This window comes from Haplochromis burtoni, unplaced genomic scaffold, assembly GCF_018398535.1.
Source record: "Haplochromis burtoni strain Fernald_Lab_line unplaced genomic scaffold, NCSU_Asbu1 Contig_360, whole genome shotgun sequence".
Taxonomy (NCBI): Eukaryota; Metazoa; Chordata; class Actinopteri; order Cichliformes; family Cichlidae; genus Haplochromis; species Haplochromis burtoni.
The window spans coordinates 250,434-266,349 of NW_024582721.1; the positions used below are offsets into that span (position 1 = coordinate 250,434).

General features: G+C 39.5%; 1 protein-coding gene across 5 annotated transcripts in view; it reads right to left on the reverse strand.

Annotated features, from left to right (window-relative positions):
• Positions 1-15,916, reverse strand: part of robo3 (roundabout, axon guidance receptor, homolog 3 (Drosophila)) — a 177,456-nt gene that overhangs the window by 16,182 nt on the left and 145,358 nt on the right. For all 5 annotated transcript variants that reach the window (XM_005943356.3, XM_014340418.2, XM_005943358.3 and 2 more), the window contains 4 exons: positions 14,475-14,646; positions 9,383-9,588; positions 2,447-2,528; positions 1,398-1,566 (listed from right to left, as the gene is read on the reverse strand). In XM_005943356.3, coding sequence (XP_005943418.1) covers positions 1,398-1,566; positions 2,447-2,528; positions 9,383-9,588; positions 14,475-14,646 — 629 coding nt within the window. The remainder of the gene's footprint in view (positions 1-1,397; positions 1,567-2,446; positions 2,529-9,382; positions 9,589-14,474; positions 14,647-15,916) is intronic.

Sequence of the window (15,916 nt, forward strand, 5' to 3'; positions counted from 1 at the left end):
TGTGTGTGTGTGTGTATTCATATCTTTGTGGGGACCAAACATTGGAAGTTTACTATACTTGTGGGCACCAACAGCCCTTACAGAGACCAAAATCCCAGTCCTCACAAGTTTGAAGGCATTTTTGAGACTCAAAATGTGGTTTTAGTCTCAGGGTTACAGTTTGGTTATGGTTAGGTTTAGGTTTAGGAATTCATTTGTTATGGTTAGGGTTAGGGTAAGCAGCTAGGGAAAGCATTATGTCAATGAGATGTCCCCACAAGGATATGAATACACACACATGTGTGTGTGTCTGGATGTGTGTGTGGCGTGTGTTTGTGTGCGTGTGCGTATGTGAGCACAACACCCTGAGTACTGGCTTCAAGGCAACTTTATGGTGGAAGAGAGTTCACACAGGTGTACAGAAGACAAAATCGATACAGCATCAGCAGGAAAATGGAAAGTGTGCCTTTGTGCATTAAATAAACCCTATTACATACCACATATGGCATAAGCAGACATACTAGTGCTCCTACAAACAAGCCTCAGGCAAGGAAATGTTATTGTAAACATCCCTGTGGTCCCCTCCAGCTGCTTTAGAGAAAATCCGTTTGCTTTATTCTGAAATGTTCAGGCGTTGCCATGGGACACAGTGGACGTCTGGATCTGATTAAGCGCTGCCGGTGTCCCCATCTTTATCAAATTGGCAGGACATATTTCATTTGCCTATCTTCATCTAGAGGCTTCCTTCTGAACCACCCGCCCTGTTTAGCTAAATCTATTCTGGGTCTAATTAATCCAAGGCTGACCTCTGCTCAGGTGAAGATACCTGTAGGGTTCTGTGGAGGCCCACTCAGATTTAGATAAGCCACAAGAGAAAAGACAATATTATTTTAGGTTGTTAAGGTGTCAAGGTGTTTTTTAGCGACTTATCAGCAACTTGTCATCAAATTAATAATATTATTATTTCCAGATTATTACTCAGTTTAAGTTGGAGTCACATTAAAGAAACTAGTATTTAGTATTTCTTGGTTCCAAAAGGAGCACGGCTTCTGCAGAAAAAAATCCTAAAACTGTTAAATAAAGAAGACAAATGTAAATGCACTTGTACTTATATAGCACTTTTCTACTGTAACTGAGCACTCAAAGCATTTTTTAATTTCAAACTTCATTCACACAAACACAATGATAAAAACACTCTTTTCTGAAATTCACACACTCATTGATTGATGCATCGGGGCCTACTTGAGATTCAGTATCTTACACAAGTATACTTCGCTATACAGAGCCAGGTATCAAACCACCAACCTTCTGATTGGTAGATAACCCACTCTACATCCAGACACACAACCACAGGTGAGAAGTGCAAAAAGTATAAGAGAAATGAAGAGCTCTGGATTAACATAGCAATGTCAACTTACCTGAAGGCCTCAATGATGTAGGAGGTGACAGCGGCTCCTCCCTCATGGGCATTGGGTTGCCAGGTCAGAGAGACACTGTTCTTGGACACATCCGTGACTATGGGCTTATGTGGCGGGCCTGGCAGCTGGAAGGGTTCAGTGGCCTGAGCTACCGACACGTCTGCGCTCTCTGAATGGAAAGGGAAGCGACAGGAAGGAGGAGGAGTAGCAGGAAAGGTGGAAGAGAATAGTGCACATTTAATTATAACAGCTGGCTTTAGTGCTACTGTTTCATTACGTCCTCTCTGTAGTCCCACTAATGTTGACTGAGCATTAGCATCCTCATCGCCGCAGGTGGAGCTCCTCACTTCTAACAGACTTTGTGATTTTGCTGTTACACCCGAGTCAACTGTTCTGACACTAATAGTCAAATAACAGACTTAGGTGTTATCAGAGTAGCTTGTTAAGTCGTTAAAGGCTTCATTTAATGTCATATAAACAAATCTTTTACTGCTTGAAATATTTTATGTGCCAATGCCTGCTCCACTGCAGAGAAAGTAAAAAAGGGCAGAGCCACACAAAGCACTTAAATAAATGGGGTGTTTTAAGACAGATGATATCTCACATTTGTACCCCAAATTTGGTCATCAGCATATTCTCACCTTTGCTTTACCTCTCTTGTCCTTTCTCTTCACCCCAGGATTCACATGCATACAATTACTGACATTTAGATTTGCAGTTGGCTCAGGAACAGCAGGGGCTAAGTGCTTTAATTAGACCCAGCTACTTGTTTCATTTAAGCAATTACACAGACATGAGGAACACTACCTACACTCTGGCTTTTTACAGTGAAGTCACACATCCTACACTCAGTCACAGCTGATGAATTTTAAGTTGCCCACATTTAATAAGGAGACATTTAACAAGTGACAATCAGCATTACTTTTTTAAACAGCACTTCATATACATGGACATTTTCTTTCTCGTCACATGTAGCATCTCTGTGTTATATGCAGACACTTCATAGAGCTTCCATTTGCATGTATTTAAATCACACAGAGACAATTTACCTTTGACTGTGAGCACTCCACTCCAACTCGTCTCTCCGCTGGAGCTGCTAGCCAGGCAGGTGTAAACCCCAGAGTCTGTTTCCTGGCAACAGTAAAACGTGTATCATTAGTTTATTGTGCATGCGTGTGTGTGATACTGTGGTAATGCACCCATTACCAGTGATTGAGACTAAATGTCATATCTCTCCAACCAGATTGTTTGCAGAGAGAGTGCTGAGCAGTTGGAAGTTGGTGTGGATGCAAAGCTTTTGGAGCAGGGAGATTTTATTAATGCAAAGCCAACCAGGTAACTATACCTTCAATGCACTTTCACAGTACAGAAAAATGTGCTTATTACTGTCAACTTGTAGCATCATGCAGCTCCCATTTGTGGCTATATGTCTAAGAAAGATGAACCTTCTTTTAGCTTTGTGTATATTCATCCCTAAAGACCTTTTGAAAAGTAGAATATAGAAAATTGCTACCTTCATCAATCTGCCGTACAGGTGGCTTTCTCTCATTCAGACCTGGGCCACTTAGTGCCACTCTTGTTTTTATTCAGGAACCAAGAGGAACATTGGAAACCTTTCGCCCCATGTTGCTGACTCATTGTGCTTGGACAAGCTGTTGTGGTGTGCCAACATAAAAGGAGATATGAAATATACTTAAATAAACTTATCTGAAGGCACTGTTTTCAAATTCCTGGCTCTCCGCCCTTATATTACTATAAGGCTAAACTAGTTTAGTTCAACATTAGTTTATATTAGTGTTGCCACAGAACAATCTGTCATCAAAGACCTAAGAAATACTAAAATGTGATTCATCCACTATTAAGAACAACTATAAAAAGCATCTAAGTCTGTTTTCAGCTACAGTCTCATTCTGGCAGAGACAGCCTGGAGGCTAGCTTTACCCATGTGTTGTCTGTTACACTGGCTGATGATATCCAAGGCCAAGGCCAAGGCTGCCATTCTAGCAGACGTGCCACAGCACGTTTCCAAAGAAAGCCATACTAAACTACCCAGAGCAGATGAAGAGGGCAGCAAGTGAGACACAATAAAAGCGCAGAAAAATAAATGAAGTTTCAAAATAAAACACAGCATGCCCATTAAACATGCCACTTCATTATGTTTTAGAGCAGCACCAGCACGTCCTCAAAAGTCTGCAGATGTCTCGAGTCTTTAGAGGAAGCTTCTGCCCTTTGACCAACATTCATACTAATGATGTGTTGAAAATCCAACACGATTGTTACTGTAAGTGAGACAGCCGTTACAACTTTTCCAAAATTAAGAGTACTGAGTGAGTCATAACACCAACACATTCATATGTCATGAGATTCTTGGAAGAACGCTCATGTCTGAATGCTGTGATTCTTTTAATGACATCTACTCCTGACAGCAGCACAGAGTCACTGGTGTGCTGATTGATGGAACAACTCACAGATGAAGTTTAAAGGCACATGGGCCACATGGTAATTCAGATGGAGTTCATTAGTATTGTTTCGACCTATAGTGACATCCTACAAGATTTATCATCTACAGTTCAATACCTTAAAAAAATCACATTTCTGTTAAGGCACTTGAAATAATATTTACAATGTGTTTATCTTGTTCTGCTTTTATTCGTCATAACACTATATTAAAAATCTTTTTCTCCCAGGAATCACTTACACATGACAATCTCCATTCTGATTAGGCTACCTCAACATAACATCTGTTTTAATTAACTTCTACTTCAGAGATGTTGTCAAATGCAGTTATTTTATTTTCCTCCATAAATGATAGAATCTCAGTGGACCTATCTGAAGTCAAAGCTAAAGTCAAGCTGGTGGCTTTTATGTTTCTCATCTAAGGAGGAGAGTTAAAGCAAAGGATCAAAGGACAGAATTTTAATGACCAGCTAGAGGTCTAGAAATGTCTGAGGCACCAGTCTTTCTACTCAACAGCTACTTAGCATTCTGGACAGGCTATGAGCAGATGTAATTAAGAAGTGTGTGATAAATGTGCCTGTGTGTACGAGTGTGTGTATAGCTGAATACTATTAAGTTTTTAGAAAAGCAAGCCAAAAGCTAGGTGGGCTGTGAAATTGCTTACAAGAAGGAGCTGCTAGGGGGTCTTTCACTGTGACACTAAAGGTAGCAGCAGTTTGCAAGAGCAGTGCCTCTAAACATGCTTTTTAATTACTTGAACTTTATCCCTTCAGGTTGACCACTTATTCATTTCATTCATTCTGTTAAAAATCATCTCATGTTCAGTGTTAGTGTTAAACAGTGCTAAAACATCAAGAAAGGGGTGGGAACATTTACTGCGTGTGAGCCATAACATACTGAGATGTGTACTTAAGTAAACGGAGCACCCACCACTTGGCTAATCAAATAGCATACATGCTGGTAAATAACACAAAGTCCTTCTAGATCAGAGGAATCTACATCACCAGGTGTCTTAAATTTCCTGTTAGCTCTGACACCAGGATAGGTCTGTAGCACACTACTGATGTGAATTGATTGGTGTAAGTAATAATATACTTTTGCAGCACTAGCAACTATTAAACCTATATATAAAAAAAGCATAAAAGCATGTTTCTCCGACTCTGTTTTCATCATAAAACCTACGACACAGAGCAAACACACAGCTCCAAAAAAAAAAAAAAAGTCTTATTGATGTATTGGTGAAGAAAGAGTGCTTATAATGTCAGGGCTTCTTGGGCTGCAACCTCAGAAGGCAACTACCCTCTGCTCCCTTGAACTCCTTGGTGATTGTTACTGTATTGATGGGAAAGAGGTAATACGTGCTTTTATGTGAGAAAATATGTCAAACAAACTATTTGCATTAACACACATTTAAAACTCCATGTGTCACACCTCAGTTTGCAATAAATGATGAAGACAAAAGACTGTGGTTAATATAAGTTACGCCTACAAGGCCTCCTGGCTCTATACATAATTATTTCCAGCTCTGTGTGTGTGGTTGCAGTTAGTTTTTCAGCTGCTTGCTGTGAGATGTTTCAGTAGTTCATCAATTTACATGGCAATTGATAAATCCACTGCAAACACAATCAGCCTTCCCTTACTCACTTATTCTGCCACATCAGCTCATTTTACTTGCAATGAAAACCTTTCACATTATGCAGAAGATGTGGACAGCAGAACCTCTCACACCTAATGCCTCGCTGATCACTGTGCACACGCTCAGTCCCTCTCCCCTCCTGCTCAGGGTGACTCATCTCTCCTCTTTCTAGAGGCCCTGACCTTGAGTTGACCTGTAGGCCGGCTTGTGCGTCTGTCTGAGGGGAAAAAGGGGGCCCCCAGATGGTAGCATTTGATCGGTGGATAGGGACTCCGCACAGAGGGTGGGTGGGGTAAATAGCTGGGACACCTGACTATTAATCAAGGCTGGCAGCTTTGGGCAAGCGCGCAAAACACATTTCTAAAAAATGTATGAGGCAAGAGGAGAGCAGAAGGGAGGAGCGCCAATCCTAAAGAAGGCACATGTCAATGTTTATTTTTTATGCTTTAAATAGCACATATTTGATCTTTGAGATATTTTTTAATACAATTTGCAGAAATAATCTGGCAGTCCTACAGAGCAATGTGAACATTGGTGCCCTTTTCATTTACCCTCCACCTGCACCCCATCCCAAAAGCACCAGCATAAACATCCTGCACATCAGCAGCCAGAAGGGTGATAATGATGTCAGAGCCTATTTTTGGGTGTGTGCAGAAGGAAAATCTGATTATCAACTATAACGCGTGTATGCCGGGATTTAAAGTCAACATAGGAATTTGATTTCCTGCTTTAATCTGATTACTCCCAGAAATCTGTTTAGCTGTGTCCATGTAGTCCTTCTCACACTCCCCAGGCTTTGTTGGCCTTCACCTGTTTCGCTTCCGTATTTATCTAACATTAGTAGCCCCTATAACGTACCCCACGGCCTGCTACGATTTAGCAGCGCCATACACACACACATACACGTCCCGTCTGGCCTGGGAGTCTTGGCACCAAAGTGACGGACAACGATAGAGTGTGTCTGGCAGAGATCCCAGGATAATGGCATCTCCTCATTGCCAGGGTACAAGGAACAAACAGACCATCTGTCCTACTCCAGGGGCACAGCGGAAATTGACTTATTTATACTGAGTTAAATGTCTGATTTCATTGTTTGTCCATTTTAAAGGTTATGCTTATTTTGGTATTTAACATGTTTAGACTTTAGAGCTAATTCATAGAAGAGCTTTTTAAAATGAGCATTATGAATCTTTTAAACTACCCCAGGTTTAACAATTGTCAGTGTAGATGGCAACAAAAAAAAATCAATCACTGAAAAAACATTGTAAACATTTGCCTTTACTTATTTTAATATATATTATTAAGAAAAAGAAAATCTGTTTCTTAGCAACTTCTTTTCATTGCTTTGACACATTGTCCACAGCCAATCCTTGTATAATAAAAAATATCACCAACAACAAAGCAGTTTAGTCCCATTATCTAAAACATCTTGATGCATGCTCAATCATCCAGGTAAGTAAATCCCCAAAGTTTGATTCTCTTCATCTGGACGCAGCGTTTTCAGTGGGAGAAACGTTTTCTCACTCATCCAGGTGACTTCTATGGTCATGGGAATTTGCATATTAATGATAATAATATAATAATGATAAAGGAAATGACCTCCCAGCCCACTGTTCCTTCAGTGGGCTGGTTTCAGTCATTATGCAAATGTACTGTTTATAAGGTTGGGGAAACCTGCAGTCAGCTGAGACTGAAGAAGTCACTTGGATGAGTGACGAAACGTTTCTCCCACTGAAAACGCTGCGTCCAAATGAAGAGAATCAAACTTTGGGGATTATCTAAAAGACTTTATTTGAATTGAATCTCTTATAATCCAATGCCATGGGTCAAATGGATGTTTAACCACAGTGTGTGTCACTTGGTTAGCCTACATGAGAAGACTTATAGCTGAGTCCCCTGAGATATATAGTGGCAGGTGCTGCAGCACCCAGAGCTGATATGTCCCCTGTTCTGTTTTTCATCATCATCATCATCATCGTCGTCATCAGTAACAGGTTCCTTTCAAAACGACTGCATTTCATTTATGGGACATTTAATGGAACTGGACTATGTTGATAAAATGTGTTGACATTTGTGGCAATGAATGAAATATCTTTATAGCTGATGGATTATCAATGTAGCAATGAAGCTATGATGTAACAAATAGCATTACTTCCTGTCACAATGGCATCTTTTAAACACATTATTAGGCAGCATGTAAATAGAACAGAATGAAAAGTTATTGGGTTTTTCTGAGACACTGAGAGGGAGTATGGCTTAAAGCATGTCAAAAACTCTTGTCGGTGGTTCCAGTGTGGGTGTGGGTGGGCACCTACTGAATCCCATCTCACAACGTATGTGATCTGAATGATCTGCTACTAAAATTTTAGTGTCCAATACAAAATGTGTTGTTTTTTTTTAAATCCAAACTTCAATGTCAAAATAATTAGTTTGTCTTTGTATTTGTTGCCGAAATGTCAAGATATCTACTTTCATAAGCAAAAATCCTGGATTACTTAACCATTACTGGGTTAAACATTTACCCAGACCTTTAGTTCGTTACCAAAGACCTATAAAACATATTATATATCAGATCTACATCCTGTTTAGTGACAGCTAGGTTAAATATTCACATGCTGTCATGCTAACATAATCAAAATGAAACAACTTTCTTTTCAATGCACTTTATCGACTCTACAGGTAAATTCTCTACAAATTAATATTATAAGATGACGAGCCTGTGTACTAAATGATAGGATGTTAGTTCAAAGCAGGAGAGCTGCTTGGATGACTGTATTTTGGGATTTTTTCTACCGTCATTACAGCTCAAACCACTTGCCTGTACAGCAACACAGACGATGGATTTCGACATGACTCTGGGTCTTGATTCCTTGTGTTAGTGATGGACTCCACAAAAAAATGTATGTCATCACTGACAAGGCATCTTCTTAAGTGTATGGAACAACATTTCAAAATGAATAATTTTTATGTGTAATTCTGTGATCTTGTTCCTGCAGTCTTAGGCCATAAATACCATTGGTTTTGATGTTCCAGATCAAAATGAATTGAAGTCTGATGAGAACTTCAACATGCTGTCTGACAGCTTCAAATGAGTTCCAAAGGCTGAGCACTTCCAAGATGGTGCTCTCAGCTGTCAAGACATTTCCTTTTATTCCACCATGACACAAATGCATCTTAAAATGTACTTTAGGCCTCTGAGTCTCAGCTATTTCTGCTTCTATCCTCTCCCTCACCCCTGTTTCTCAGTTTCTAGCCCTCTCTTTTATTCATCCAGTCCTCACTTGTACTGATGCATTGAGGATTTAATTACAAGTCTCAGCGATCGTTAATCATTGAGAACCCACAATCAATTAATGCGCACGCCTCCTCGAGTCTCTTCGAGGCTGCAGTGACCTCAGGTGCTGCTTCGTACCCAGGAGGGAATTCTGGGCAGAATAGATTTCATTAGCATGGAGTAAGACGGCGCTAACGACCGCTAATGGCCTCACACGCTCATTGTCATGTTGATCACACCTCAATGTTCCCCACCTCTCCTCCGCTCATAAAAACTCATCGTCTGAGTCAACCGTAAAATTGTCCTCTGTTTAAATGCTTCATACTTTCCTGGAATTAAAGCTGTTGTTTTATCTCTTGGATTAGGTTTATCTTCTGTAAACTACATCATGTTTGATGTGCTAATACTGATACATGCAGACAGTGGATACATTTTAATGAGTGTGGTGGGATTACAGGGACTATAAAATACACACTGCTGAATGTCATCATAGAAAAGCCGCGAGTTTAAAAAGCAAACGGCTTCGTTAACATGGGATTGGAAAAAAATGAAACGCACTATATTTGCATTGTTATTAAACAGCAAATGAATGTAAGAGTATGAGTCTTATTCCAGTACCTGGAGGTTGGTGATCTGAAAAGTTCCATTTTCCATCAAGCTGATTCGACCATCATTTCCCAGGATCCTTTGGCCATCTTTTTCCCATTGTATGCTGGGCATGGGGTTGCCCATGATGTGACAGTGTAACTGAGCCATGGATCCAGGAGCTAATGTGTGATTGGCTGGTCCTTGGCGGATGATGGGAGGGACCCGGTCTGAAGGTGCTGTAGGAACATAGAACATTCACATGAGGATGGGATTTGAACCAAAGGTGATTACTTCACTGTACTGAAGCGTTTGCACCACTACACTTTATCTAGCATAAATGCAAATGATCAAAAGCCTAGAAAGTATTCGAAAGGACGCAAACATCTAAATCATTTTATATGTAATGACACCTAAGATTTTGCTCCCTGGGTAAAATGCTCAATTTAACAGAAGAAAAAGTATTTTTCTAGGTCTGTAAAAATAATTTCATTGGGATTTTTTAAAAGTTAAACACTTGATTTCAAATTGCGGACACAGTTGCTTGACTGACAGGTGAAAGCTTATAAAGCCAGCTAGAACTTAACCTCTTGACCATGTTTGTGGTATTGGTGCCTTCAATTTCACAATTTCCCCTGGTTTTTCTGTGTGATACTTAATATAACCAATAATTAGCGGGTATTTCATCAGGCCAATAGTCTATCAATCCAGTTTATTAATTTATTAATCTAGCTTCACTTCTTGCACCAAAAAACACAATATTATAGCAGTTGAAACTTCAGAAAACAAACTTCATAAACTGTCCCACTGCCTACCATCACGAAAGTAGCAGAAAGTTTATTGTCATTATTCTGAGGATCTTTGTGATCTATCACTGTCTGTCTCTGTGTTCTGCAGAAAGCAGAAATCTACAGATAGTCCTGTCTAAGACAATGAGACGGACATATAAGTTTGTTTCAGTGTTCAATAAAACTACTATAATTACTGGTGTTGCAAGCTCTTTATACTTTTACGTGTAGAGGATCTGTGAAAGAACAATCTTTTGACGGATCCTTTCAAAAAGTAAAAATGACTATTCTCAGATGTCCAAATAATTTTGATGCGTTGCCAGACTCGTCCAACAACACACCAAATCAACAAACAACAAATATTACAGAGATTTCAAACAGTATTATTATTATTTACTTGTCAAGAGGTTACTATGACGACATTATTAGTAAATGTTGAGTTTTGGGTCTAGAGTCTTTGTTAGATTTGTGGCAATTCGACAAGAAAAAGTTTCCAGAACCACACACAGTACTGCAGTTTAGTAGTAAACTAAGGTGAATCCACACTTTTCATTGGCTTCATCATCATCACCCTTGACACAAGAGATTGGTAGACATCCTCCAAACAACAACAAAAACAAACACAACTATTGAAATTTCCAAAGGTGCCATTACATTAAAAATAAAAATTAGATCTAATTTTGCTTTAGATAGCTTAAATTTTTTCCAAGTAATCTGATGTGACATTATATGGGGTTTTTCATCATAAAGAATCAGAAAGACTTTATTTATCCCCAAGAGGCAATTAAGGCACTGTGAGAATGGTGAAGCAGTTGTTTGCACTATCACCTGACAACATGAGAGTTCCTGGTTTTAGGCTGTCTCTATTGTCTGTGTGTTCCGATCCTGGGTCATTTGACCCAGCACTTTGAGTTTTATTCTATTTTGATGTTCATCAGCTTATCTAAATTCATTTCTATTTTGCCCGATGTTGCCCTGCCATACTTTATTGCTTATTAGATTCTCCTTGTGTCTTCACCCCTGTGTTTAAGTCTCCCTCGCCCTTCATGTGTTTCATGTCTGCGTGTCCTATGTTATCAAGCTCGTAATGGCATGTCTGCATCTCATTATGCTTCCCGTTTTATTCTGAAGAGGGCTGGTGTTCCATGTTCATTGTGTTTGGTTTCACTTCCCCTGTAGTGTCATTATATTTATTCTAATCAGCTGTTTCCCCATGTGTTTCCACTTCCCCTGATCACCTCCTGTGTGCATTTAATCTGTGTTTTCATTCATTCCTTGTCTGTTGGTCTGTTGAGTTCATGTCATGTTTCCATGCCTCCATGTTTCCAGGTTTTCATCATGTTCAGGGTTTTATGTTCTTGGTCTCTTGTGTTTAGCATTTAGTTTCTCACAGTTTAGCTCTAATTAGTTTTGCCTTAGTGTTAATCTGCCTTTTGTTTTGTACCTTTTTCCCAGCCACAAATAAACGGATCACCCTTTGTTAAATTATAGATTTGCTCCAAATGTCTGCATTTAGGTCCTCCTCCTCTCTCCACACAGTCTGCCAGTGCAAACTGTGACACCCTATGCCAACATGATTTCTCTGATCTGATAACCTGATAAGCGTTTTGAAAACAGAAAAAGTTTGGAATAGTGAATATGCAGGACATTGTCACAGGCTACCACAGAATTATGATTCTCAATAATGGACAATGCATGTTGTCTCTTATTTGATATGAATTCTTTCAAAATAAATGTAACATCAAATATTGTCATTTAAAGGTGACCTTCGACCAGAAGAAAATGCCTCATCAACAGGGTTTGTCTTTGTTTATATTACAGTGCCAGCTGTAGGTGATATTTCTCTCTAAGTGAGGTCTACTTTGGTTTCTGAAGGCAGTTATAATGAAACCAAAGTCACAGAGAAAAACACACTAAAGTCAAGCGTGTGTAATCTCGGGGTTACAGATGTTCATACTGACCCATGGAACCACATTTTCTCTCATGTGGAATGTAAAGTATCACTATAAGAGAACATTTACTGCCAAAGGCTCTCAGGTTACCTTTCTCTGCTGCTGCTCCACTTCAACATGCAAATCAATGGCACAGATTTGTCTCAGGCAGGAATGTGTGGCTACAGTGACCTCCTGTCAGTCATGGACCGCTGCATCGCACCGAGTAGTGGCTGAATGAATTTTTATATTGGATTTTAAATGTCTCTAGGTAACCATGCAACGTAAGATATTTTCAATAACTTTAAACCAGTTAAAGTATAGATATTATTTAAAGAATATTTAATTGCATAATTTATCTGTTAAATATTTCACGAGTTGGTTTGTTAAAGACAAAATACTGACAAGCATGTACTTTATATCTCCATCTCATCCAGCAATGAAAGCTAAAGTCATTAGATTAGGTTAGATTAGATTATTAGACTCAAATCTCCCTCATCTACGAGGCCACTTTTGGGAATGTGGATGTGTGGCTATGCATGCAGGCAAATTGATTCTCACACCCTTTTGACTCTTTGAAATGAAGACGTGTGCTGAACAGCTTCACTGATTCATTGTCTCAAAATGAGAGATAACAGAAGGTTTTATTGTCAAAGGTGTGGTGAAGGGGAAGAAGCTTACAGGAAGAGGAGATAAAAATGAGCTCACATTTTTATAAATAGTTTGAGTTAAATTTTCCATTGATTTGAGGGTTTGTTTTGGACTGTGTTATTTTTAAGTCCTCCTTGCCTGTGTGATTTGTAATGATTATCATCAGAATTATATCAGGCTGAGCGTTTCCGTCTTTCACTTCCAGTTGAGTATTTATGGAATTTATTATTAACGTTTAGGTTCTTGTATCTCTTTAGAATTTTTGTTTATCATATTTGGATCTTAGTATTTGGAGCCTTTTGTTGTTGTTAAATTTTAGTTTGACAAGTTGACAGCTGTGCTTGCAGAATTTAATTTTCATTTCCGTTTGTGTTGCTTCCCCACTACTATTGTTATCCAGACTACACTCATGTTATGTTTTCCCCAGCTGCGTCCACTCCCCCTGACTGGCCTCAGTGTGCGTATAAATAGTCCTGTCTCATTTTGCATAATCTCTCTCATGCTTTCTCAGTTATTCTTGGGGCGTCTGGACTTGTTTGGTTTCCTTTGTGAATTTTGTCCTTGGCATCTGACCTTAACAAAAATATATATATAAAAATATTCAGTCAGCCTTGGGAGTTTGCATGTGGGTCTGTCACCTGCAAATTATCACACTGCCTCATTACATCTGTGTTGAAGCCATAGACGGTGATCTCAGAGAAAGTCATAGTCATATATGGGTGTGCTCCACAGCTGCACGGCTGTAGGCTCAAGCTCAAATGTAAACAGAATGGCACACGTGTTGCCAACTAGCAACTGAGTTATGATCAGTTTAGATAAGCCAAGTAAATTCCTGCACATTTATAAATAGAAGTGGAACAAGTTGAACACAAACCCACAACATGATACCCCAAAATAGAACCTTACTATTTACCACTGGCCCACAGTCACGTTGTATACCCTCATTTGTATTCTGAGCCGTCGAAAGCTCTGATATCATCAGCTAACTGAAGCTAAACTGGAAATGTGAACACACCCAACACAGGAGTTAGTCTAGATGGAGCTGAACAAAATCCCTGTTTACTGCCACACTGGAAAGGATGCAGCGAGGAGAGCATATGTTGCAGCAAGGTTATTTGCATAGAACTATCATCATATGTCCCTTTTGATTACATCAGATAGGACTCCTGCTGTTTGTTTATTTGGGAAAAAAGGATGTTTAATTTAAGATGGATGACAACTTTTTCGTACTTCTACTGGTGCACATGTGGGGCATGGTCGTGAAGAATGATTAATCAAATCAGAATCTGAAAACAATGTAACAAGACAACGTCAAATATGACACATTGTTAACTTCAGCACTTTTTTTTCCTCAGAGTTCTTAAAGTATTGGGTTAAACTGGATGCACAAGTGTCAGTGATATGTGCACAGTTACCATATGGCAATTTCTGCTGCTCTTTTGTTCAGTCGTGTCCTCTCACAGCTACATTTTCTTTGAAAGCATATAGGTTTTCTAATTATATTACTTTGTAGGACAGTGATTGTTATGATGTCAAGATGTCATTTTAACTAAACTTAGATCTTGAGTCTATGAATAAATGCCCGAAGCCAAGAAAAACACTGATTTTGAACAGAAAATGGAGACTGAATCAATATGAAAGGATTGAGATAGTCTAGTTTTTCTCCATATATAATTTAGCTGTAGTTTTAATGTTATCACCATTAAGTTTAATTTGTTTATACTGTGAGCTATGATCTCATATTTCTATACTCACCACTTTCTACCTCGAGCAGGGCTTTGGTCAGGATGCTTCCAGCCACGCTGATGGCCTGGCAGATGTAATAGCCAGAGTCTTCAACTTGGACATCATTGATGGTCAGCTCACCACTCAGTGACACTGTGAATCGTCCTGACTGTGATGGCTCCTGGACAGGGAACAGCAAGATCTGGAGAAGAAAACGACCACAGGAGTTGCTTTATTATTTTACGTGGGCTGAAACAGGGCCAACATTAAAATGGCAAGTTGTGAAACTATCAAGCAACCATTCAGCAATTTTATGCGAAGTGTCTTAAAGACACAATTTAAATAGGATCTTTTCCAAGTTGCCTGTTTTGCATGGACACAAAACTGCTTCATCTCATGCATTATGTGCCATTTTTATGATTCATATGTCAGTGTTAACTGGCTTAACATATGAAGAGTTCTCTGAAAATACTCGAGTACAAGGACTGGACTGAAAATGAGTGAAGGACAAGCTGAGAAGTTTGAAAGGTATTTGGAGCCTTGTGCTGGAGCCCCAGGGCGAGAGGCAGGGTTTACCCTGGACAGGTCTAACACAGTCTGTTGCAGGGATAACACATAGAAACAGACAACCATTTGCACTCACATTCATACCCTCATTTGCACCTATAGGCAATTTAGAGTTTCCAGTTAACCTTTCCCCACTAAATGCATGTCTTTGGACTGTGGGAGAAAGCCAGAGTGCCCGGAGAGAACCCATGCAAACACAGGGAGAATATGCAAACTCCACACAGAAAGACCTTGGCCTGCTGGTGAACTCAAGACTTGCTTGCTGTGAGACAACAGTGCTAACCACCATGCTGCTATTTCTATTTTAATTTTAATTTTAATTGTAATTCTGCTTTTTTTCTGCTCAGGCAGGTGAAAAAGTCAAGCTCTGCACATTAGCCGATGACTCAAAAATATGATATAGGGCATAAAAAAAATCAGAATTCATCTTCTTGTGCAGTAAGGTTGGATGCACACATTTTGAGCTGCCGCCGACAAACAGGGTGGGAAGGGGGAAAAGCTCCCATGCTCCCCATTTCTCATGAAAATGCGACAAAATGTCAAGAAAGGTCCAGAGGTCTCAGAACCAAGTCATACTACCAAATAATGAAGTATCAAATATCAAATACAGGGAGTGCAGAATTATTAGGCAAATGAGTATTTTGTCCACATCATCCTCTTCATGCATGTTGTCTTACTCCAAGCTGTATAGGCTCGAAAGCCTACTACCAATTAAGCATATTAGGTGATGTGCATCTCTGTAATGAGAAGGGGTGTGGTCTAATGACATCAACACCCTATATCAGGTGTGCATAATTATTAGGCAACGTCCTTTCCTTTGGCAAAATGGGTCAAAAGAAGGACTTGACAGGCTCAGAAAAGTCAAAAATAGTGAGATATCTTGCAGAGGGATGCAGCAGTCTCAA